Source organism: Colletes latitarsis, chromosome 5 (assembly GCF_051014445.1).
Source record: "Colletes latitarsis isolate SP2378_abdomen chromosome 5, iyColLati1, whole genome shotgun sequence".
Classification (NCBI taxonomy): Eukaryota; Metazoa; Arthropoda; class Insecta; order Hymenoptera; family Colletidae; genus Colletes; species Colletes latitarsis.
The window spans coordinates 33,837,910-33,858,337 of record NC_135138.1 but is presented as its reverse complement, the minus strand read 5'-3'; the positions used below and the strand labels follow the sequence as shown (position 1 = coordinate 33,858,337).

The following is a 20,428-nucleotide window of genomic DNA, read 5'->3' as shown; positions in this document are numbered from 1 at the left end:
GCTTGGGAACTTTGTTTATTCGCGCGATCTTTGACCTTTTCGTGGAATTTGCAATTTTATTCTGGTTAAGAAAATTTCGTTAATCGATAAAATATACACTATTTAAACAATATTCCGGTAATTAACGGTCTGCTTGAAGGCTTTTCTTCGGTGGTTGTATTTTTCAATATTCCAGCGAGCGGACAAACGTTCGCTGTAGCTCGAAAAAAACTTCCACGAGGATGAGTTCACGGGATACGTTGTTAGCCGCCGCAAAAGAGGGTGAAAAATTTGTTACATAAATGAGTTCTTGACCAGGCACAGGCGCGTTATCGAGATCGAGTGAGGACGCCTTCCTCTAATGACACCGGCTTAATTAAGTCTTGCTTGATTTTAATCAGCACACCCTACGTACCCAAGCAGTTTAGACAATGTCGCCAGCAAAATAAAAGGGTGTCCCAAATACTGATGGGCTGTCGCTAGGTAATTAAAGACACTTCCAGAAAGCAATAAGGGAAACAGCCCTATTTATTAGTATCGATTAAATGAGATGGTCTTTTGTAATCAGAAATAAGAACTGCTGTCATGGGCATTAAATTAAACGAAACTTTCTTGAAAATGCGAAAAACAAAGTTTAAAAATAAAGAAGAATAGACTGATATTCTCTGGTGAATTTGTTGAGAGGCACAACGTTATTTACTAATTAGTCTTCATTATTTTGAAGTTGAGCTATCGTACGAGAATTTGTAAAAAAGTCTAAAATCAGAATAATATTAAAAGCTATATCTAAGATTCGATATCAGCTATCAGATACTTTGTTAACCTCGAGAAGCGAATAGATTTATTAGAATTATGTTATTTTATTCTCGCGATAATTGCAATTTGACCCACAGAAAATATTTTATTTTATTTGGTTTAGAATACAGAGTATAAATTAAAGTGTAATCTGAACAATAGACAAGTTTTTCGTAGTACTATTAATTTTTGGATGGTCAATGCGAATGAATTCTCGACGGTCCTGCGATGTATATGAAATCCTTGATACCGATCGCTACATACATACGCGTGGACGAAGGATTCGATACTATAGAGAAAATGCGGTTTTGGCGTGGTTCCAAAAAATAGAATAGTATATCGCTGGGTCGTGTTAATATGCGGTGTTTATTTGGATGAAATCTAACGCGAATCGCGAACCGTAAAATCGACAGACCACATGGAATTTTTTATGTTACAGTGTTTTCCAATTTTTCGATTCCATATAACTCGTTCGAATCCTCAAAAAACGATGAAAGTTTCGTATCTTATATCTTTCTAAATTCTTTTGTGAAATATAGTAACTACATATGTGAACTTACTACGCCATTTAGAAAAATTAATTTTAATTATTTATTTTATCTAAGCTGTATCTAAAAAAACCTAACAAAAATGAGTCACAATCGACTTTTCACCGAGCAAGAAGAAAGTTTCTCATCAAAGATGTAAGACGTCTTCTTAACTTATATAAATATATTAAAAAACAAACACAACTAGCCATTTAAAGCTTCGAACGTAATGGTTGACAAAGAAAATTGATGAAAGACAAATTTCTAATCGAATAAAATTCTGTACACCTCAAGAAATATAATTACCATTTAACTGTTATTAATTACGAATAATACTCGTTTACGTACGAGTGCAATAATCTATGGTACTATGAGCTAGAAGTCTAAATAAATACGATTTAGAGAAACTTTATTGATATCGAACGTAGTAAAAAAATTCTCCTTCCACGTAAAAATTTTAATAACGAGCACAAAGCATCTCGTTAATGAGTAAAACTCATAAATCCTAATGGCAGTTATTTCGACAAAAGTGAAACGGGGGTTGCGCCGAAACGAAATAATTTCCCACCTAAATCAGCAACGTTTTCGCATCCTCAAATATAGAAAACAGTATCTTCTCGCCTGGCAACAAAACCTTGCATACGAATTACAGAATTTACGTGCTCCAACCTTACTTGGAAATTTATGATTCGCGGTGTATACGTAAGTATTTATGTTATTGCGAGTAAACCGTGTCAGAATGGCCGAAGCTTAAATCAACGGCGTCTGATCCTGTTTTTCTCGTTCAGACACCCTTCTAGAAGTTCCCCAGGCTTCTTATAGCGGATAAACGGCGCCTGAAGACCTAGTTCCAGGATGTTCAAGGATACTATGGACATTAAAGGGGAGCCACGCGAATTCTCGATTTCAAAGCTACCCCGGTTCGATTCGATCCCTGCTCGATCGATGCTCGTCTATTTAAGGGCAAGACTGCCATTTATGTTAATCCGTCTGGCACTCTGATCCGTCGGCTGTCGAGAAGGGAAATCGCGCATAAGTCGACACGCGGACGCTTTGAGATACGTGCGCGCTTGCCCGTCTGCCGTCATCTCAAATTGCAATCAATAGATACCCGACGAGACGGCGCCGAAACGTGCCTTTATCCAACGTGGCCACAATACAAATAGAGGGTGTCCAGAAAGTCACGCGACCAGAAATGACCAGCCCAACGAGACCGTTCGCCCCGCGGTCACGGGACCGGTGCAACTCGTTCGATACTCGGTATCTCGTTTACCTGTTTATTTAGGGTCGCGGGCTGTTTGGATTAGTTTCGCGTTGTTTGATGTTTAAATCGAAGCACCCGGTTGTTGGACTCTCGGGGCGCCAACATTGTCATGGATTGCGAAAGTAACCGAGGCGGCGGCGCCACGCAAAGTGACGTCTCAATGTCAAGATCGTAAATCAGCAGCATAATGTAGGCGAGCGCCATAGCACATTTTCATTTAGGGGAGTATTCTACTGTAAAATGAATTTTTACGATTTTAATAATTCTTTGGTAGCTATGTCACTTTTCTTGAAATTTAGAATTACGTTGGAATCTACTTGCATTTTCACTTTGGAGGAGTATTCTACTATAAAATGAATTTTTACGATTTTAATAATTCCTTGATAGCTATGTGACTTTTTTTGAAATTTAGAATTACGGTGGAATCTACTTGCATTTTCACTTTGGGGGAGTATTCTACTGTAAAATGAATTTTTACGATTTTAATAATTCTTTGGTAGCTATGTCACTTTTCTTGAAATTTAGAATTACGTTGGAATCTACTTGCATTTTCACTTTGGGGGAGTATTCTACTATAAAATGAATTTTTACGATTTTAATAATTCCTTGGTAGCTATGTAACTTTTTTTGAAATTTAGAATTACGTTGAAATCTTACATTTTCATTTTGGGGGAATATTCTACTGTAAAATGAATTTTTACGGTTTTAATAACACCTTGTCAAGTGTCCCTAATATCATTATTTTCTTTCTAAGAATAAGAGAATCCACTAACAAGTAGTATTAGACTATATGGCCAGACGCCACAGCTTCACTGCGACTGACGATACTATTATATTATCAATAATATAAATCCTATTCCCATCATAGTATTTTAGGAGTCGAGAATTACTCTTTCGATTTTCAAATATATCACATTCACCATTTCCTAGTAATTTCGAAGAACATTTACGAGCCTATTTTTACCGTGCAGTGAAATTAAGAATTTACAGCATACACAATCCTCCACTTAATGCATAATACATCGCCTATATTTCATCCTTTCGCGAAAACGACCTGCCCCGTTAGATTAACATTATTCCCTCGTTTGAACGATAATATTGTCGCAAATCATTTTCATCGGGACAGTGTTTAATCTCTACCGACGCGATCTTCAACGTCTGCACGCGTGAAAACGGATATCGCGGTGGATTGTTATCGGGTGCCATTATCTCATTCGCGGGGTCGATTTCGTACTATATTTAACAGAAATCATTTCCAATTTGTCTCTCGAAAATAAACTTTGCAATCGATCAATTGATAACCGTCTGATGTGAATCCAGTCGAAAGTTTCTCGATCCCTTTCATCGATGTGCAGAATCTATTTTTGCGTCGTATCGAGCCAGCCGGTTTCATTGAGGAAGGCAACGATATGGTTGTATTTGTATGCGAAAACAGACGAACAAAGAATTCTAAATTACGGTAGAACCTCCGAAGTTCAACCATTTAAACACGAAGCTTCTCTCGACGAACGACGATATTTCTAAACGAACGGAGACGATTCAATTATTCGTTTGCAGTCTGTAAATACGAAGATTGCGAAATTAATAACTGATACGTTCCGCTGGGCGCAGATGGCTGTCGCGATCGTTTTATAAATTCATTCCTCCAGGCGGCATAGATATTCCCACGGATAACAAAGTGGAAAACGTGTTCTCGCCCCAGCGCCGTATAATAAAATTTAATCCCGGGAGCTATTAAATTTTTCTGAAAGGGCAGAGCAACACGCTCTTCCGCGGCCTGTAATTTTTATCCCTGACGTGCTCGCGGTATATGGTTCTCGCATCTTCCCTTTAATTATTTTGATAAACAGTTGCGTCTTTCCAACGATCGTACCGTGCAATCAACCGCGGTTAAATAATTACCAACCTAAATAGAACAACGCGGGTAAATGCCGTTTAAATACCCTTCGATTGGAACTTTTAGCGAATTGGAAATTAAATATTCTTGATTTTATACGTGACTAACGACATACATGATAAAATCAATTCTTCGGATACAGCGCCATTTTTAATCCCCAAACGATGAGATACAGCTTTCTGCCTAATTTTTACTGATACTAAATGTAGAAGAAGATATACAGGGTGTTCAGCCACCCCTGGGAAAAATTTTAATGGGAGATTCTAGAGGCCAAAATAAGACGAAAATCAAGGATACTAATTTGTTGATTGAGGCTTAGTTAAATAGTTATAGAATTTTTTTCTTGAAAATAGGTAGAATTTCGGGGGTATATCTTTTGACCAAAAATGCTTGTAATTGACCCCTGCAACTGAAAATATTTTTTCTAAAATGATTTGAAATTTTTTAATTTTACCGAAAAATTTGTCTATCTATCGGAATTTTTTTCTCGAAACCCAGTAGGATTTCGGGAATATGTCTATTCACCAAAAATGATTGCAATTGACCCCTGCACCCGAAAATAATTTTTCCAGAACGATTTGAAATTTTTTGAAATTTCAGTGAAACATATCAATGGTATGGTCAGACATGAAATTTTCGGTAATGAATTTTTTACTCGAAACTGCGTAGGATTTCGAGGGTATATCTAATCACCAAAAATGCTTATAATTGCCCTCTGCAACCGAAAATATTTTTTTTAGAACGATTTGAAATTTTTTAATTTTGCCGAAAAATTTCACACCTCGAATTTTTTTCTTGAATGTGGGTAGGATTTCGGGGGTATGTCTATTCACCAAAAATGATTGTAATGGACCCCTGCAATCGAAAATATTTTTTCCAAAACGATTTGGAATCTGGAAAACATCTGCTCGAACTTTTTTCTCGAAAGTGCGTAGTAAAGAATTCCTGAAAACTGCCTTTATTTTGCCCCCCTTTAACCGTACCATTTTCGTATTAGAAACATCGACGAAAGCGAAATATTCCGAAGCGTCGACTGGTAGAGAATACCGTGTCTCGATCGTAATCCTGGTGGCACAGGATGAGGGATGAATGGGTGAGCGAGGACAAAGGCTGGCCACTGGGGGACGCAGGAACGCGGAAGCGGGCGCAGTCGCGGGAATCGGTGGCGAGAAGGGCGCCGACGCCGGGGAGCGACGCCGATGCTCGTCGTCGTCGCTGCTCGTGGACGTCAGTAGAGATGCCGCGTCCGCGAATACGGTGTATCGACGGTGCCAGTTAGCCCGTGGGGTAGCTTCGGGGTGGATCCAGCCGAAAGTACGGCGAGTGGGGCGCGTCAGGACGCGGGGGACGTTCGCGCGAGCGACGGTGCGTCCTCGACTTCCGCTTAGCCCGTTCGAATACGCGTGCATCCCTTCGCTGGAATCGAACTCGTCCGCGACGCGTCTCCGATCGGCGAAAACGCGACTCGTCTAAATTCGACCTCTCCTCCCGTTCTTTGCGCGTTCGTGATTTTTAATCGAATTCGGGATCCGTGCTCGGGAGTGCGATGAGAGACGAGAACGTTGTTGGAGGACGCGTCCGGGATGGCGTTACAGGGCGAAAGGCCCGCGAAGTACGATAAGTAGACGCCGTTGTTCGACGATGATTGGTCTTGTCCCTTCGTTGCACCCTCCGATCGATTTTATTCCTCGCCTTGGGGATGAACGACTCGCCGCGGACGAGGACGCGAACAATGCCGCCTTCGAGTGGTGTCGCGCGTGTGATGGTTAACCTTTGAGCAGACGACAGCTAGGCAAACATTGTTAAGCGGGGAAATATTTTTAGATAGCGCTTTTTAAACAACGACTGGTAGCCTCTCTGCGCCACCGGGGGGGCTCGAAAGTTCCCTTTTCGCGGTCGTTCGCGATCCGTCTACGGCGGCACGTCGATCGATTCGAATCGTTTAATCGCTTCGATTCGGGATCGCCGCGGGCCGTTCGCACAAACGTGCACACGAGCTTTCGAGTTACACGGGACGACGATGCCTTAGAGACGGCTCGGGGATCGTAAAAAATGTAAAAAGAATTTTTTTTTAACGCAGAGGAACACGAAGTTACGTGGTCATATTTTGTATTTGAACAAATTATATTTCTGTTCTTTCCATTTTGAGAAAAAATATATTACGTTTTCCTTTTGATAAATTTCTAATTTGTGTAACTGATATTCGAAATAAAAATAGTCCTGAGATATTGTTGAACTTTATAGATATTATAGCAATACTGTGCTCCGTGTTTATAACTCTAGATTATCTATTATCTCGTTTAGTTTACATAAGAAAACTTTTTTAACAAAGGGTTTATAGCATCAGATATTACTTTATATTTTCGATTTCAAATAATTTCATTTAAAATACTAATTTAGATTTAATCACAGAATATTTGGTATTCTCGCAAAATAAAAATTTGTATCTCGTAAATGAAAGTTCACGTATTGTTCATAAAAAAAAACGATATGGCCAATGTATAGAATGCTATTCGGTTACGTATTGTCCGTATTCAGCCGTATCGGAGGGAAGCTTTTAATTGCTACACATATATCGTCATTTTTCCATACAATGCTACCGACGTGATGTAATTTCTTTAATTGCCAAGGGTCATTTTCGGTTCATCGCGTTCGAAAGCCAGCGTCCCCCTCGACTTTCGCTCGTAATCAAAGCAAATATCGTAATTAAATTCTTACGATCGCAGCACAAAGGCTGATACCCGGAAAATGAGGGAGAATAAGAAACATCCGTGAAATGGAAAAGCTCGTGTTTTGACCCCAGCAAACGTTCGAACGTTCCCGGAAGTGGCTCAATAATTTCAACGATGAATCGAGAAAACGAAGAAGTACGCACTCCCAAATATCTTTGACAAAATATTTAACACTTTTCGATATTTATTGTACGATGCTCTGCTTATTTATTCCCATTCGACTACCTCGCTCTGCCACGAAGTGCACTAAATTTCGTCAAAAGTGATCGAATTCTGTCTTGAATTTTTCATTTTTCATCGAAACTTTTGTTACTTTCGTTTACCAACTTTCATTTCTTTTTTTTTACAAATTCCACTGCTAAAAATATTATATCGAGTCGATTGACAGCCTTTTCCTTGCATCAAGGACAATAATGCTTAATTATTTGTGGCGATATGTCCGCAGCAGCGACCAGTCTCTCAAACTGTTTGCGGGGTGTTGCAAAAGGAACCGAATTGCAAGTGTTTGGTACTTTCTGTGTTAATATACGGATGCCTTGCCGCAGTGACGTGGTGTAGATGCGCGAATGTCACCAAGGTACGTAGCTTTCTCTGCATGAACAGAACACGTCTACGAATCGTATGAATTTATTTCATATCCTAGTTCGAATATTCCAGTAACATTCCTCGCATCGATTTTTCATTTTCTTCGCAAGTGAAAATAGATTTAGCGGTATTTTTGATATCGATCACATCGAATGCAGCACTATTTTAGATATACAGCATCGTCAGCGATTATATGTATATTTAAGATACACTATGAATGCTTCATTAGTCAGTTACTTGCCTCAAACGGAATATATCTGCCCAAGTTTCGCGAAATTCTTGACGTTCAACCGCCCCTACGTAAACCGATCGCAATTTCGAACTAGCGCAGCCACCTCAAGAAACTAATTTGAATAATTTGCATGTTTGCACGCAACTTTATTTCGCTGGGCATTTGTGTAACAAAGTGGTATTTGGAATTGGGGAACAATGCAGTCTAACGTAAACGTATGTTTAATTATATTTTAAACGTTTCGACCTCGTTTCGTTTGATTACTAGAAACATTGTTTCATTCTGTAACGAGGAGAAAAAGGGAGGAGCAAAATATGTAATTATACAGACGAAAATAGAATCTGAAATTGTACATGTATTGAAATATATATGATAAAATACATCGAGTAAATATTGTTGTAGAATAAAGTTAACGTACTATAATTTTTTACGAGGTAGAAACGTTAAAAATATGTTTAAACCTCAATTTGCTATTAAATTGCCAATAATGTCTATAACGAAGTACTGGAAATTCAAAGTAAACAATTTTACCGGAAGTAGGATTTTTGTTGTAGGTTGTAATAAACTTTTCGAGGTATCCGATTAGAAGTACGAGACACGTGTCTCCCTGCGACGATGGTTACATTTACATTCCCGTAAGTATGCGATGCAGAAAGCATTTAAAGTAACTTTCAGTGTTTAACCAAATATTCACAGACCGCGATAAGGTGCAAAACATTGATAAATACATCAGAATATGCGATCGATTCTCGTGAAAACGACCGGTTGTTTTTCAGGTGGCGTTCATGGGAATGCTGTATCTGGTTTACCTGGTGGAGTGTTATCATTCTCCTATCAGAATCGATCTGTTGCACGCGGAGAGTCAGGATAGCGTGTTGTCGAAGCTGATGCAGCTGAAGACCGCCCAGCCAACGATTTGGTGGAAGGCCGTCTCTTACCACTATGTCCGTAGAAAACGACAAATTACCCGGTACAGAAACGGAGACAATTACACTACGACGCAGGTAACGCATAGCGCGCAACGTGCAACGCATATCTCGTAATCCAGACGAAAGGAAATCGCGGGATGGTAAATCGTCGAAACGCTTCGCGCGAGCCTGAACGATCCTGCTGCGAGGATAGATGGACCATTCCCTTCGAGAAAACTATCTAATACTTTCCTATTTTTCTTGCGAGACATCTGCAGTTTTAGAATCTCTGCTTCTTTCACGGGACGCTCAAAGTCATGATTTTCTATACGATACTGCCCCTCTTCTTGCAATCGAATCAGAACTGATTTATACTTGGATGTTTCCAAAACGTTTAAAATTAAAGAAACCCTAAAACTTGGTATACCAGATATACCATTGAACTTTCCGAATATTTTCGTTTCAATTGGAAGTATCTCTAATATAGATTGTTGCAAGAAGCGAGGCTGTACTGTATGTAGTTCGAAAAAATAGACTCTGGAAACGTTCCACCATTCAACACGATGAACAGAGTTCTTCCCTTCTTTGTTGGACGATGTATTTTGATATGGATGAATTTAATGAACGAATCGACTTGATTAGTACCGAGATTTTAAAAAACAAAACAAAGTCGACCCAACGATTTCGAATTTTAATAACTGAAGCAATTTTACATCTGTTCCAAAATTATGGAAGAAATCGAAAAGTGCATTGTTGGCTACTTGCAACCGAAGGCTCTGTTTCAGAGATACGAGCAGTTAAAATTCTAGGTAGACTAGGTGCAGCTGATAACGTGTAAAAATCGTTAACTATTCAATTTGAAATCATCAGGATGATCTTTCTACTTTAATGGCCCATCTTTCCTCGATCTACCTCCTTTTCTAACGACTTACGTTCTTCAGGTGTACTACGAGAGAATAAACACTCACGCCGCTACATCCTTCTATTATTACGACTTCTGCGGCTTGAAAGACATCAGCAAAGAGTTGATTCTAGATCCGAAAGTGCCAATCACGAAAATCAATCTCAGCAAAGGTTTCGCGTTCTCTAACATGAGATCAGCGACAGAATTCGAGGAGGCTAGGTCGCGGTTCTTTGCAGAACAAGTACGATTCAAAACGTTAAACTAATCTCTGCGATCAATTGCGATCGTTAATTGATCGATGGAATTTGTTGCTGTTCTAAGGAGCTGAGGGACGACTATATGGAGATGAGGGAAGGCCTCGATCTCGGATACAATCCTAATCCTACGACCTTGGTGGCTGTCCTTGGAAACCCATGGTTCACGAATCGCTATGTGTATTGGTGCTTTAGCGTTCTGTTGCTCAGCTGGCTTCTGAGGGTGATCATAGAGTACAAAACGCAATATGCGGACTATCAGGTGAGAGGAATTAGATTATTAGAATCCACATTCCTAAGTCTCCAGATTTCACTTTGAAACCTCTAACAATAAGTAAATAACGACTGTTCCACCGTAGATTTTGATGATATTTGAGAAGCTGTAGCTAAAGATCGAATGTTAATACTCTGTAGAATATTTGTTATACAGGAATCTTTTGAATTGAACTGTTTACAAGGAAAGTTTGGGATTCCAATCTTTATGATCCTAGATTTGGGTTTCAACTTTCATTTTGAAATATCATCAAAGTCTCCGATGAGATAGCTACGGAGTGACCAAGTAACCGAGTAAACCGATCGACAGATCACAAAGTTATTCGGTATAAACTACGACACGCCGAGCGGAAGCGAGCCGATACACGCGTCCATGAGCCAGCAAACGATCAGCCAACCTGGTTCGTATATGCTGGCACCGAGTTACAGCGAGGCTCTTCTGATGGACCCGGTACCGGATCAAAGGCCAGTCGAGTCCCAAGAGGCGAGCATAATGGAAATGGTGCCAAGTTACTCGGAAGCGTTGCTCTATCAGCGAGCTGAGCAAGGCTGCTCGACAAACGAGGATGTAAACTTCAACAGCGAGGATCTCGGTTGTCAATACTTAACGTTACGCGAATGTTCGTGTCCCTGCCACGCCGTAGCCTCCACTTCCGACGCGAGGACACCGGAAGAAGGCAGACAAGATGGACAACCTGGAGACGCAGCCAGACAGCCGTTGATTGAGACGACGATCGACGTCTATCCGCCGTCTTGCGCGTCCGTCAACCAAACGGAGGCTGGAAAATGCGGAAGTTGCGGAAAGTTCTTGGTCGAGGCGCAACTGGAGAACGAATCTACCAGAGTGGATCCTAGTACCAGTTCGTTGGAGGCGACTCGAAGCGTCAGAAGAGGAATCATCCCGCGAGACATGTCCGAGCCAAACCTGAGATGTCGATCGGAGTTGGTGGTGGACGATACGCGGTTCCTTCGATTAAATGGGCAAAGTTTGTGGAACATTTTGGAGAACGATCAGGAGGAGGAGCTCGGTAGCGACGACAGGATACTAGACACGAGTCAGAACAAGTTCAGTGCTCCCGCGTCACGAGAGAAGTTTAGGTTCTCTCTGTGCTCGCTCGACGAGGCGAACTCTCAGTCCAGAGAGATCGTAGACGTGAGCAAAGGAGCGATTCCCAAGAGAACGGCGGGCAGAAGCAGAGTCATAGCGAATCCAATGTCGACAGAGACTTGCACGCTGCCAGACTCGAAGACCTACTTCTGTCTGAAGTCGATTCTCAAGCAGAACAAGCGGAGGTACACGCTGATCACTGCTCGAGAGCTTCAGAGCATCTCCAATCAAGAAGAGGGGTATCTGGAGGATCGTCGAACCGCTCGATCGTCGTACCACGAAGGTTGCTCCCCTGTTTACCCATCTACGAGCAACGCTGGAGGGAAGTGCAACTTGTTCTCGCGATCGAGAGAGAGCTTGGACAGCGTGCTAGGTAAAAGGAAGAAGCAGTTGCTGGAATGTCTGTCCATAGACAAGAACGAAGATGTTCCAGCGTGCTCGAAGCGTGACAATAACAGGTAAGCAGTCTCTGGTTAGGTGGAGTTTGAGCTTGAACGTGAATTTTGTTCGCAGAACCTTGATATTCGCGAGTCCCATTCAAGAAGTCTGTCCCGGGGATCCCTTCGGGGGCAAAGACGTGATCCGCACGAGACAGGAAGTGGATTCCACCCCCACGGAGGAGTCGCCGAGTCACACGGTGCTCACTCAACTTGGACGATCGTTGGCTTGCGACCGGAAGTCGTCAAGACGTCGATTCCAAGAGTCTCGCAGGCAATGTTACTCCGACACTCCTCATCCCGCCTCCTTCTCCTGTCCACCAGATCGTCAACATCCCTATCCGTACGCTTTTTCAGCGTCCACGGACGCCGTGGACGGTATAGACTTTACCAAAACGCAAACGACGAGTCGCGTCTACCAACATGCAACCTCTTTTCCACCGTACGAGGGTTCGATCGCTGTTCGTAACGAGAAATGCCCCGATCCACCGATCGACGATCGAATTTCCGCGGAAAACGCTCCGAAGTCGCCCAACAGAGAGCTGACTCGCTCGTTGACCGAAAGACGAACGAAACCAGTACGAAACGAGCCCGGTCTACGTCGGAGCTTCACCGGCAGAGTCGAGGATTACAAAACGGAGAACAGCAAATGGCCAAATCTGAATATGGAGACGTCGTTATAACGAAGGGACGCTCACGAACGGAGTCTAACGTAATTGTAAATATCCGTCCTCACGATTTTCACGGTTCAAGATTCTGTACATACGGCGTAAATACGATTCACTAGCATCGAGCCGGGCTATTGCCCCGCTGAACGTGCCGCCTTTGCTTAATTCGACGGTAGATCGTTGATTAGATCGAGTCACCCGTTACCCGGACGGAATGAGTACGGAGCGCCTGAAACGCTAATCGATGTTGTCAATGGAAATTACCGAGCGCTCCTAGGACGAAGGACAATGGTAAAAAATGGCCAAAATCTGGGTTCGTCCGACACCTAAAATATCGATATAATTCTACGTGTCCTAAGATATTGTAAAAGCACAATTTTATATCCGGCAAATGATTGGAAAGTCATGAAAAAAGTAGACGAAGTGAGTTCCGCATTTGCATGATATAAAATTGTGCTTTTACAATATCTTAAAACACGTAGAATTATATGTATATATATATAGTGTTGGGCGAATCAAGATTTTGATCATTTACTACCATTGTCTTTTAATCTCTAAAGGGAACCTGGAACGAGTTTCGTTCGATCGCAAATGCAATTTCGCGCGTGCAATTGATTCGGCGTCAATTATACGCACACCGTATATAGCATGTAAGCTTCACACACCAGTGAAGGGTTTCGAGACGAAATTCGAAAAAGAAAACGTACCACGGCGTACAATTTTTAACGTCAAAATCGATTTAAAGCGGTATTCTGCGGACCTTTAAGCAAATTCGTATTTTTATTAATTGAATGAAACGAGAGCTTCGCAGAGGGTTGTCTCAACCCCCAAAAAAAACAATTCGTATCTTATTTTAAGTATTTCTTATACTTTTGCATATCAAGTGCATTCTGTAGTTTTTTGAGAATTAAAATTTTTCATAAATGTATAAACATTCACAAATCTAGCGATAGGAATCGATTGCTCTTAAATGTTCAGGGGAATTTTGTTGGTGACAAATGTCTTTTAACACGTTGACTGCCATACTTGGGCGATACGTGAGTTTCTGTGAAGGCGAGTTTAAATACAGGAGTGAATTTACGAAATATTAATTTTTTAATAACTTTTTAACAAAGCCTCAGTGAAGAAATTGATATTCTTGATTTTCGTCTTATTTTGGCCTCTAGAATCTCCCATTAAAGTTTTTCCCATTGTTGGCCGAACACCCTCTATTGTATTCTTAGACACAGTCTAAACAAAGCTGCGGTTGCATAGAGCATGTGGGACAGTAAATTGTAGTCCTGTTTGCATCTCTCGTTGCTTCCTCTATTTTTTATAGACAACAATACGTTTTCTTTGTCGTGTCGTACCTCGAAACCCTTTTCATTGGATAATATACAATTCCGTCTTATACACACACATGCCATGGTCGTGAACTTTCAAACAATTTTATGCTTGCAGCGCTACAATTATCGAGTAAACACGAATCGCCTTCCGTTGTTCCGTGATTTATCAATGCTTAATTTGAATGATTTATTAAATAGATTTGGCTGTAGTTCTACCAATGCAATCGAACATTATCTTCTATCGAGTACAAGAATTTCAATGACTTCTCGAAACGAGCGATTCAAAAATCAAACACTAAGATTTTTACGCGACGACTGAAATTCTTGCGACGTTTTAATAACACATAAATTATATTTGCACTAAGAAACTTTCGTGAAATTCAACTTACGACCAAATTGTTTAACAACTCTCCACGATAAAGTATGTTAACCTTTAATGGTATTTGCTAGGGTTTAGGTCAATCTAATCTCGAACAAGAAAGTAAGAATTTGCTGGATCACAAAACTTTAAATTCAAACGATAACCAACGAACGATAAATTTTAAGTACTACTTTTGATAATTTGAAGACTCAGTCCACGAAAGTTTACCTTGAAAAATGTTGGATAACTTTGACCTTACCCTAACAGTTGAGAGTTAATGATCGTTACGAAAAATTAAAACATCGAATGATCGTAGTGTCAATTTGTACGAACGTGAAATTTATAAATACCGTTCGCCCAAATGCAAGCAAGAAACATAGATTTTACACAGTTTAAGCGAATCGAATCGAAAATCCGTGCCGAAAACGTTTGAAAGTCTTCGCTTGTCTGTGCATAGATACGAAAATATACAATATATTTTTGTCTACACGTTTGCTAGTGCGAAGATCTACCCGAGTCGACAAATTCATACGCATAAAAATCGTATTCCGATCGTTTTTACCAGTCTCTTGAGATTTCGATCGAAAACTTTGTATTATTAGACGATACATACATATACATAAATATATACTACTATTATGTATATATATATATTGCGGACTCAACAAACGCACCGTTATGCTTTTAGGGAAATATTTTTCATATACTCGGAAAATGTGTATCGATGCCAATTGTTGATCGTGATAATCCTCGATAGAAAATATTACGCTAACAATCGTTGTGATTGTGGTATAATTGAGATTTAAAAGACAAGAAATTCTTAGAACTCGATTATAGTCGTTTCAAAATTGATAGTTATCTACAGGGTGATCCCTTTTAATCTGTAAATGGATATACATACGTCGAAAACAATATTTGATTGAAAAAAACGAAGTTACGTTGAAAAACTAAGGGAGGGCGTCGCGATCGTTTCATGATGATAAATAGTTACCATCAGTAGGTAAACACCCTGTATAGAATCCTTTCATGATTGAGAATTACGAAAATGGCTGACAGTGGTGGCCATCTGGTGACGAACACCATAGATAAAAATATTTGCATGTACTTCTAAATGTAATACTGATGAATATTAATTCTAATAATTATATGTTTTAACTTTTCAATAATGAAAATGGGAAAACTTTAAGAACATATTAACAAACAATATTCTATTATTTAATTTTTATTATTGAATAATTAGAACACACGAATGATAATTGAAACTGATAACCATTCTCTGTTGACTTTTATATGCTCACAATTAACCATCATATATTTATCCATTTGCTACGAAACATTAAATGATAAAAAAAAAAATAAAAACCTTAATTATACCACAATAATTCTCATATATTATAAGTAAAAATGAATACGTGTAATTTAACATATTCGTCATCCCTCGCTCTCGTCAAGAGTAATAATTATTCGATTTCGATTATTTATTATCAGAAAAAACCATGATTAAGAGGTTATTCCAAATTTTACACCAATTACAAATATCGTGTTTAGTATTCAATGAGTCTCAAAATTAATTGTAGTTTCTTTTCTAAATTACGAACGAAAAAGTATGTAATGAACGTAGAATGTGTTTTAATATTTAAACTGCACTCACCCTGTGTGCCAATCATGATGAAAACGATGGAATTCTTCGTGCAGCTACTAAATTTCTTGAGTAACAGGATCTCTTGGAAAAACCGTGATATTCCTCTCTTAAATCCAAACTTGGAACACCATTTCAACACTAGACACCACTGAACGTACGCACATTCACATTTCAAACCACGTTTTTCTAACGAAGAAGTTGTAACGATAATCACATGTGATTCAATGGTATGTTTAGCGCCAAATTCAAATGCGCCAGAATGATACATATACTATAGACACTTTAGCTGAGCCGCCGCATAGACGTAGACGTTGCAATTTGTTGAACAAGAAGCGACGAAGCATGTGATACAAGAAACTCGAATTCACGATAACCGTTTAAGTGTTAAAGCATCTCAGGATAACGCGCGCGATTACTTTTTAAATTTATGTGTAAAACGAATAATGTATGGCAATTTTTTATTCTGCGTATACTAGAATTTTTGATAGATAATCTAACGAACTCCGATTGCAAAGAGACACTTTCCGTGATAGCGGATGTACTACGTAAGCAATATGGCAACTAACTTGAAATATTTCCAAAACAGCTGAGATCCTTTTGAAATATAAAGCTTTTAAATAAAGACCCTTTTGAAAAAAAGTTGAAATAATAAAATCAATTTAAAATTAGATTCATAATTTTATAGATTAAGTCACATCGCATGTATCAAAACGTAACAATTTTTATTAAACAGGATATGCATTGACTAGTTTCTATCGTACGTTACTTTTGAAAGTGTCTCTTCTAACGAACCACTCGCACCTGTAACGTTCGAAAAATCATCGATCCGTAGTCGCATAGAGGTAAAAATCTAGGCTTTAAGAATTTATCGAAAATTTCAAAGTCAAATACGTGAATGGAAGATCGACGATCTAAATTTGAACAGTTAGAAAACGTTAATATATAAAAATAGGTTATAGGGCTAAATTTATATGATATTGATGTCGATTTAAATTTCACTTTGTTACAATTTTCGATCAATTAATTAAAAAAAAAATAATGTGAATATTTGGCTATTGCAAAACGAATTGCACGCCAGCAGGAATTTTGCTGTTATCGCTTAATTAATGTTCTTGCAAATTATTCACGCGATGTATTTAAAGCCTTAATATACAACGGAATCTTCGTTACCGTGCAATATTAATAACAAAAAAACCCATGCCGTCTCAGAAAAGTGCTCTTCTAAGTAAAATTGTTGATATAGAGCGAATTGTCTATTATTATGCGATAATTGGACACGCGTATGTATGCGATACGTACAAGCATATTCGTTCGCGTAAAAAGCCTGTAAGTGTATACTGCTGCGTATGTAATTATTATTATTATTATTATTAACGACGATATACAAATCATTCCTGTAAAAAAATTGAAAAAACGATATGATTATAGTACAATAAACGTTGACGCGAAAAAAGGAAGTGTCTCTTTGAAGTTTTTGAGACTTTATTTTTTTTTTACATATAAAGTTATGGTTTTTAAATTAAACATTTAAATATTTTAAGTTTAATGTATTTCTCCAAAATGTGGGACAATATCAATAAAAGTATAAGATATAATTATAAGTGAAACATTAACAAAGAGACTAAAATCTGATCACAAAAAACAATATTATGCATTAATTTACCACTACATCACTGGCATAATGTATGTACAATCGAGTACAATACTAATATATTGAACAGAATGAAATTCTTTGATGCATTCTTGTGTATAGTATTGTTACTGATATTTATGAATTTTGTTTGATTGCTTATAAACATGCATGGGAAAGGGAATAATAGGAACCTTTTCTTCGTTTGTGCCCACTTTTTTGCCATATTAAACAATAAAGTGTCTTAACATAACTATAATAAGTATATTTTTTATAGCGAACACTTCGCTTAATGTTTACAGAAATAAGATATAGGACTCTTCGTTTAGTTGGACTAGCAATATCGGCAAATTATCGCATTCGGTTAGTTCTCAACGGTTGTACGTTCAGTAAATCGCCGTAGCTTTTATTAAAGCTAATTTTTCACGTAGCCATTTTGGGTATAATAAACTCGGTAATAAAGCGTTTTGCTTCGCCAAAGTGAATATGAATTGTCGAACTTAAGAAGATACACTCCCTGCAATAAATAAATTTAGAAAAACATTATCATATATCGGGAATAGAGATGTAAAATTAATTTCGAAACTTCCGTATTTTTAATGAATGCATTTACTCACTTGTCCTGGGTATCTATGACTTCCAGCATAGATTTCTTCTTGAGAATCCCTCCTATATACCTTTTAAAAATAATACATGATCATGAAAATGCTGACAATGTTAAACTTATTCAATATACTGAAAATACAAATATATTTAGTTACTTACAGGTACTACCACACTTATGGGTGGTGATGGTGGTTTATAATCAGGCTGAATGTTACCATTCATGACCCCACTTTCCAAATCTTCTCTTGAAACATAATCATCTTCTTCCTCATCCTCATCCTCTGATTCACTAATATGAACAGACACTTGATTTGTTTCTGGTTTTGACCATTCAAAATATACTCCAAAACCAATATCATAACCATCTGTTGCAAATTCCCAAAACAGACAAGAGCCATCTTCGTGTGTTGGCACTCTGACAGTCACTGTCTCTCCATGTCCAACTTTAATAACTGCATCACCAGCTTCTCTCCTAATAGTTTCCTTAAATTCTTCTACACCTTTCCTTGTCCACATTTCTGCAGGAGCTATAGGTGGCCAATCCTCTGGTAGTTCATCCGAGTCTTCTTCATTTAACAGTGCTGTTTCATCTGTCTCTTTGGTCTCTTCCTTTTGATCATTGTCAGCTGTGGTATTATTTACTTCTGGGGTTTGATCTTCTATGATTAATTTATTTTGGTGTAACTGCTGCATGTATTGATGATAATGTTGCTCTTGTAATTGCCTTATTAAAACACCTTGCTGCTCTGGGTTTCCAGGATATTGTTGCTCTGCATACATTTTAAACTGATAATACGTTTGTTGATTTAAGGCATCCTGAATTTGTCTCCTTTGTAGTTCATCTTTTAATCGTGTTTCTTCATCTTTCTTTTTTTGTTCTTCTATCTCTTTTAATCTCCTTTCTTCTTCTAATTTTTTTGCTTCTTCTTCCTTCTTTAGCCGTAATTTTTCTTCGATATCTCTCTTTTGTGCTTCTACAACTGTTCTGAATAAAGGACATAATTTATCCAATAAAACTATAAATCCTTCCATCGCCTGTTCTTTGGATATATCTCCCAAATTTTGCCATGCTAAACGTCTGTCTTTTCCAATTACATCTAATACACCTAGTGGTGGTGCATTTTCTGCCGTACACTTCCCATGTGTAACTTGTTGTGTAAAAGCCACTAATTTTAGTTTGTCTTCATAAGACAGGTGGACTGCTTTTCCCTCTTTTTCTATAATAATTACTCATTTCACGTAACATTGTGTCAATGATAAAATGAAATTTACTAAACTAATTTCTCATGTATTTATTATCGAGCGCATATAAGGTGAACAACATCAAAATCAACACAGTGGTTGCTAATGAAGTTCTCATAAAATTCTATACTTCAGGTTTTCAACGTATTACGAAAATACAACATAACAATATGATAACGCGAATTTAGATGAACATTGTTATTTTTAAAAAATAAAACAAAATACTGAACCGCAAGATTATTCTAGTAAACTGTCACTATGACTAACTCACCTTTATAGAAATTTACTGCCATTTTATACAGTCCTCGGGTTTCGAAACCCCAAAGATGAGGCTCGGATGTTTCTTCGTTTTTCGTATTATTTTCATTTTTCGTCGATTCATCCGCGGATATTCCTAATTTTTCGATTTTCTTCTCTAGCGGAGAAATGTCACCATTGGTGTCCGCCATTTGCAGTTGCACTGACACGTCAATTACTGTCGGTACAAATACCTTAACCTTGTTTCTTTAAATGCGTACGTTAATTGAAACATTTCCAAAATCATTGAGTATATAAAGCACAGTGACTAAAAGTATTTTATATCGCAATGGTCCTTCTATAGCAGCACTTGTTATTTATTGTGTTAAAGGCTACAAACCGTCTCTTTATTGGTCTCTATTGGATTACTACATCGTAACATGTATTCGGCGAACGGGACTGAACGGGATTGAAGGAGGGTCGTAAAAACAACTTTAACGAATCGATTGGTATATTTTGCAATCACAGAGCAAACAAATTATAATATATTAATTAGTTTCTAAACAACCTAAGATAAAAACAATATTTTGACTGATAAGTTTTTAATTCGTCTCTGATCTAACATTAAAAATACTTAATTGTGTTTAATAACTTATATTAAAACACGTAAGACATTTCAGGATGAGTGAGAATGCAGAACTAGCTGCTAACCGCATTCGAAATGATAAGAGTTGAGAATGTTAAATTAGAAACCAAAAGTAAGCACATTTGTGACTCGATAAGTGAAAAATATGCACATCTATCATAACCTTCTTTAACCGA

The 20,428-nt window shown here is 38.4% G+C and overlaps 2 protein-coding genes across 8 annotated transcripts; one reads left to right on the top strand and one right to left on the bottom strand.

Moving 5' to 3' along the window:
• Positions 1–5,703: 5,703 nt before the first annotated feature.
• On the top strand, positions 5,704–17,363 carry LOC143341711 (uncharacterized). Of its 7 annotated transcripts, XR_013079669.1 has the most exons (10): positions 5,708–6,074; positions 7,189–7,329; positions 7,640–7,771; positions 8,566–8,646; positions 8,788–9,015; positions 9,861–10,064; positions 10,145–10,339; positions 10,661–11,916; positions 11,972–15,796; positions 15,827–17,362. XR_013079669.1 is itself a non-coding variant. In XM_076764804.1 (9 exons), exons 2-9 carry the CDS (start codon positions 7,309–7,311, stop codon positions 12,576–12,578), a joined length of 2,724 nt encoding a protein of 907 aa, XP_076620919.1. In that variant the 5' UTR covers positions 5,704–5,827; positions 7,189–7,308; the 3' UTR covers positions 12,579–17,362. The 7 variants fall into 7 exon arrangements, 6 of the variants coding, with proteins under 6 accessions (XP_076620919.1, XP_076620916.1, XP_076620917.1 ...); XM_076764804.1 differs by having other exon boundaries at positions 5,704–5,827; positions 11,972–17,362; XM_076764801.1 differs by having other exon boundaries at positions 11,972–17,362.
• A 60-nt stretch (positions 17,364–17,423) lies between these two features.
• LOC143341712 (Golgi resident protein GCP60) lies at positions 17,424–20,067 on the bottom strand. Its single transcript, XM_076764808.1, has 4 exons — positions 19,641–20,067; positions 18,287–19,344; positions 18,139–18,198; positions 17,424–18,038 (listed from the first exon to the last, which is right to left on the bottom strand). The coding sequence occupies exons 1-4, from the start codon at positions 19,816–19,818 to the stop codon at positions 17,937–17,939; spliced, it is 1,398 nt and encodes a 465-aa protein (XP_076620923.1). The 5' UTR covers positions 19,819–20,067; the 3' UTR covers positions 17,424–17,936.
• Positions 20,068–20,428: the final 361 nt, after the last annotated feature.

Excerpts from the sequence above, each read along its gene's own strand:
- LOC143341711 (XM_076764804.1), top strand. The coding sequence starts at position 7,309 with ATGAATCGAGAAAACGAAGAA. Across the intron at positions 7,772-8,565 it reads GATGCGCGAATGTCACCAAG|GTTGTAATAAACTTTTCGAG; the intron begins GTACGTAGCTTT and ends TTTTTGTTGTAG. Across the intron at positions 10,065-10,144 it reads CGCGGTTCTTTGCAGAACAA|GAGCTGAGGGACGACTATAT; the intron begins GTACGATTCAAA and ends TGCTGTTCTAAG.
- LOC143341712 (XM_076764808.1), bottom strand. The coding sequence starts at position 19,818 with ATGGCGGACACCAATGGTGACATTTCTCCGCTAGAGAAGAAAATCGAA. Across the intron at positions 19,345-19,640 it reads GGCAGTAAATTTCTATAAAG|AAAAAGAGGGAAAAGCAGTC; the intron begins GTGAGTTAGTCA and ends TAATTATTATAG. Across the intron at positions 18,039-18,138 it reads GTCATAGATACCCAGGACAA|GGAGTGTATCTTCTTAAGTT; the intron begins GTGAGTAAATGC and ends TATTTATTGCAG.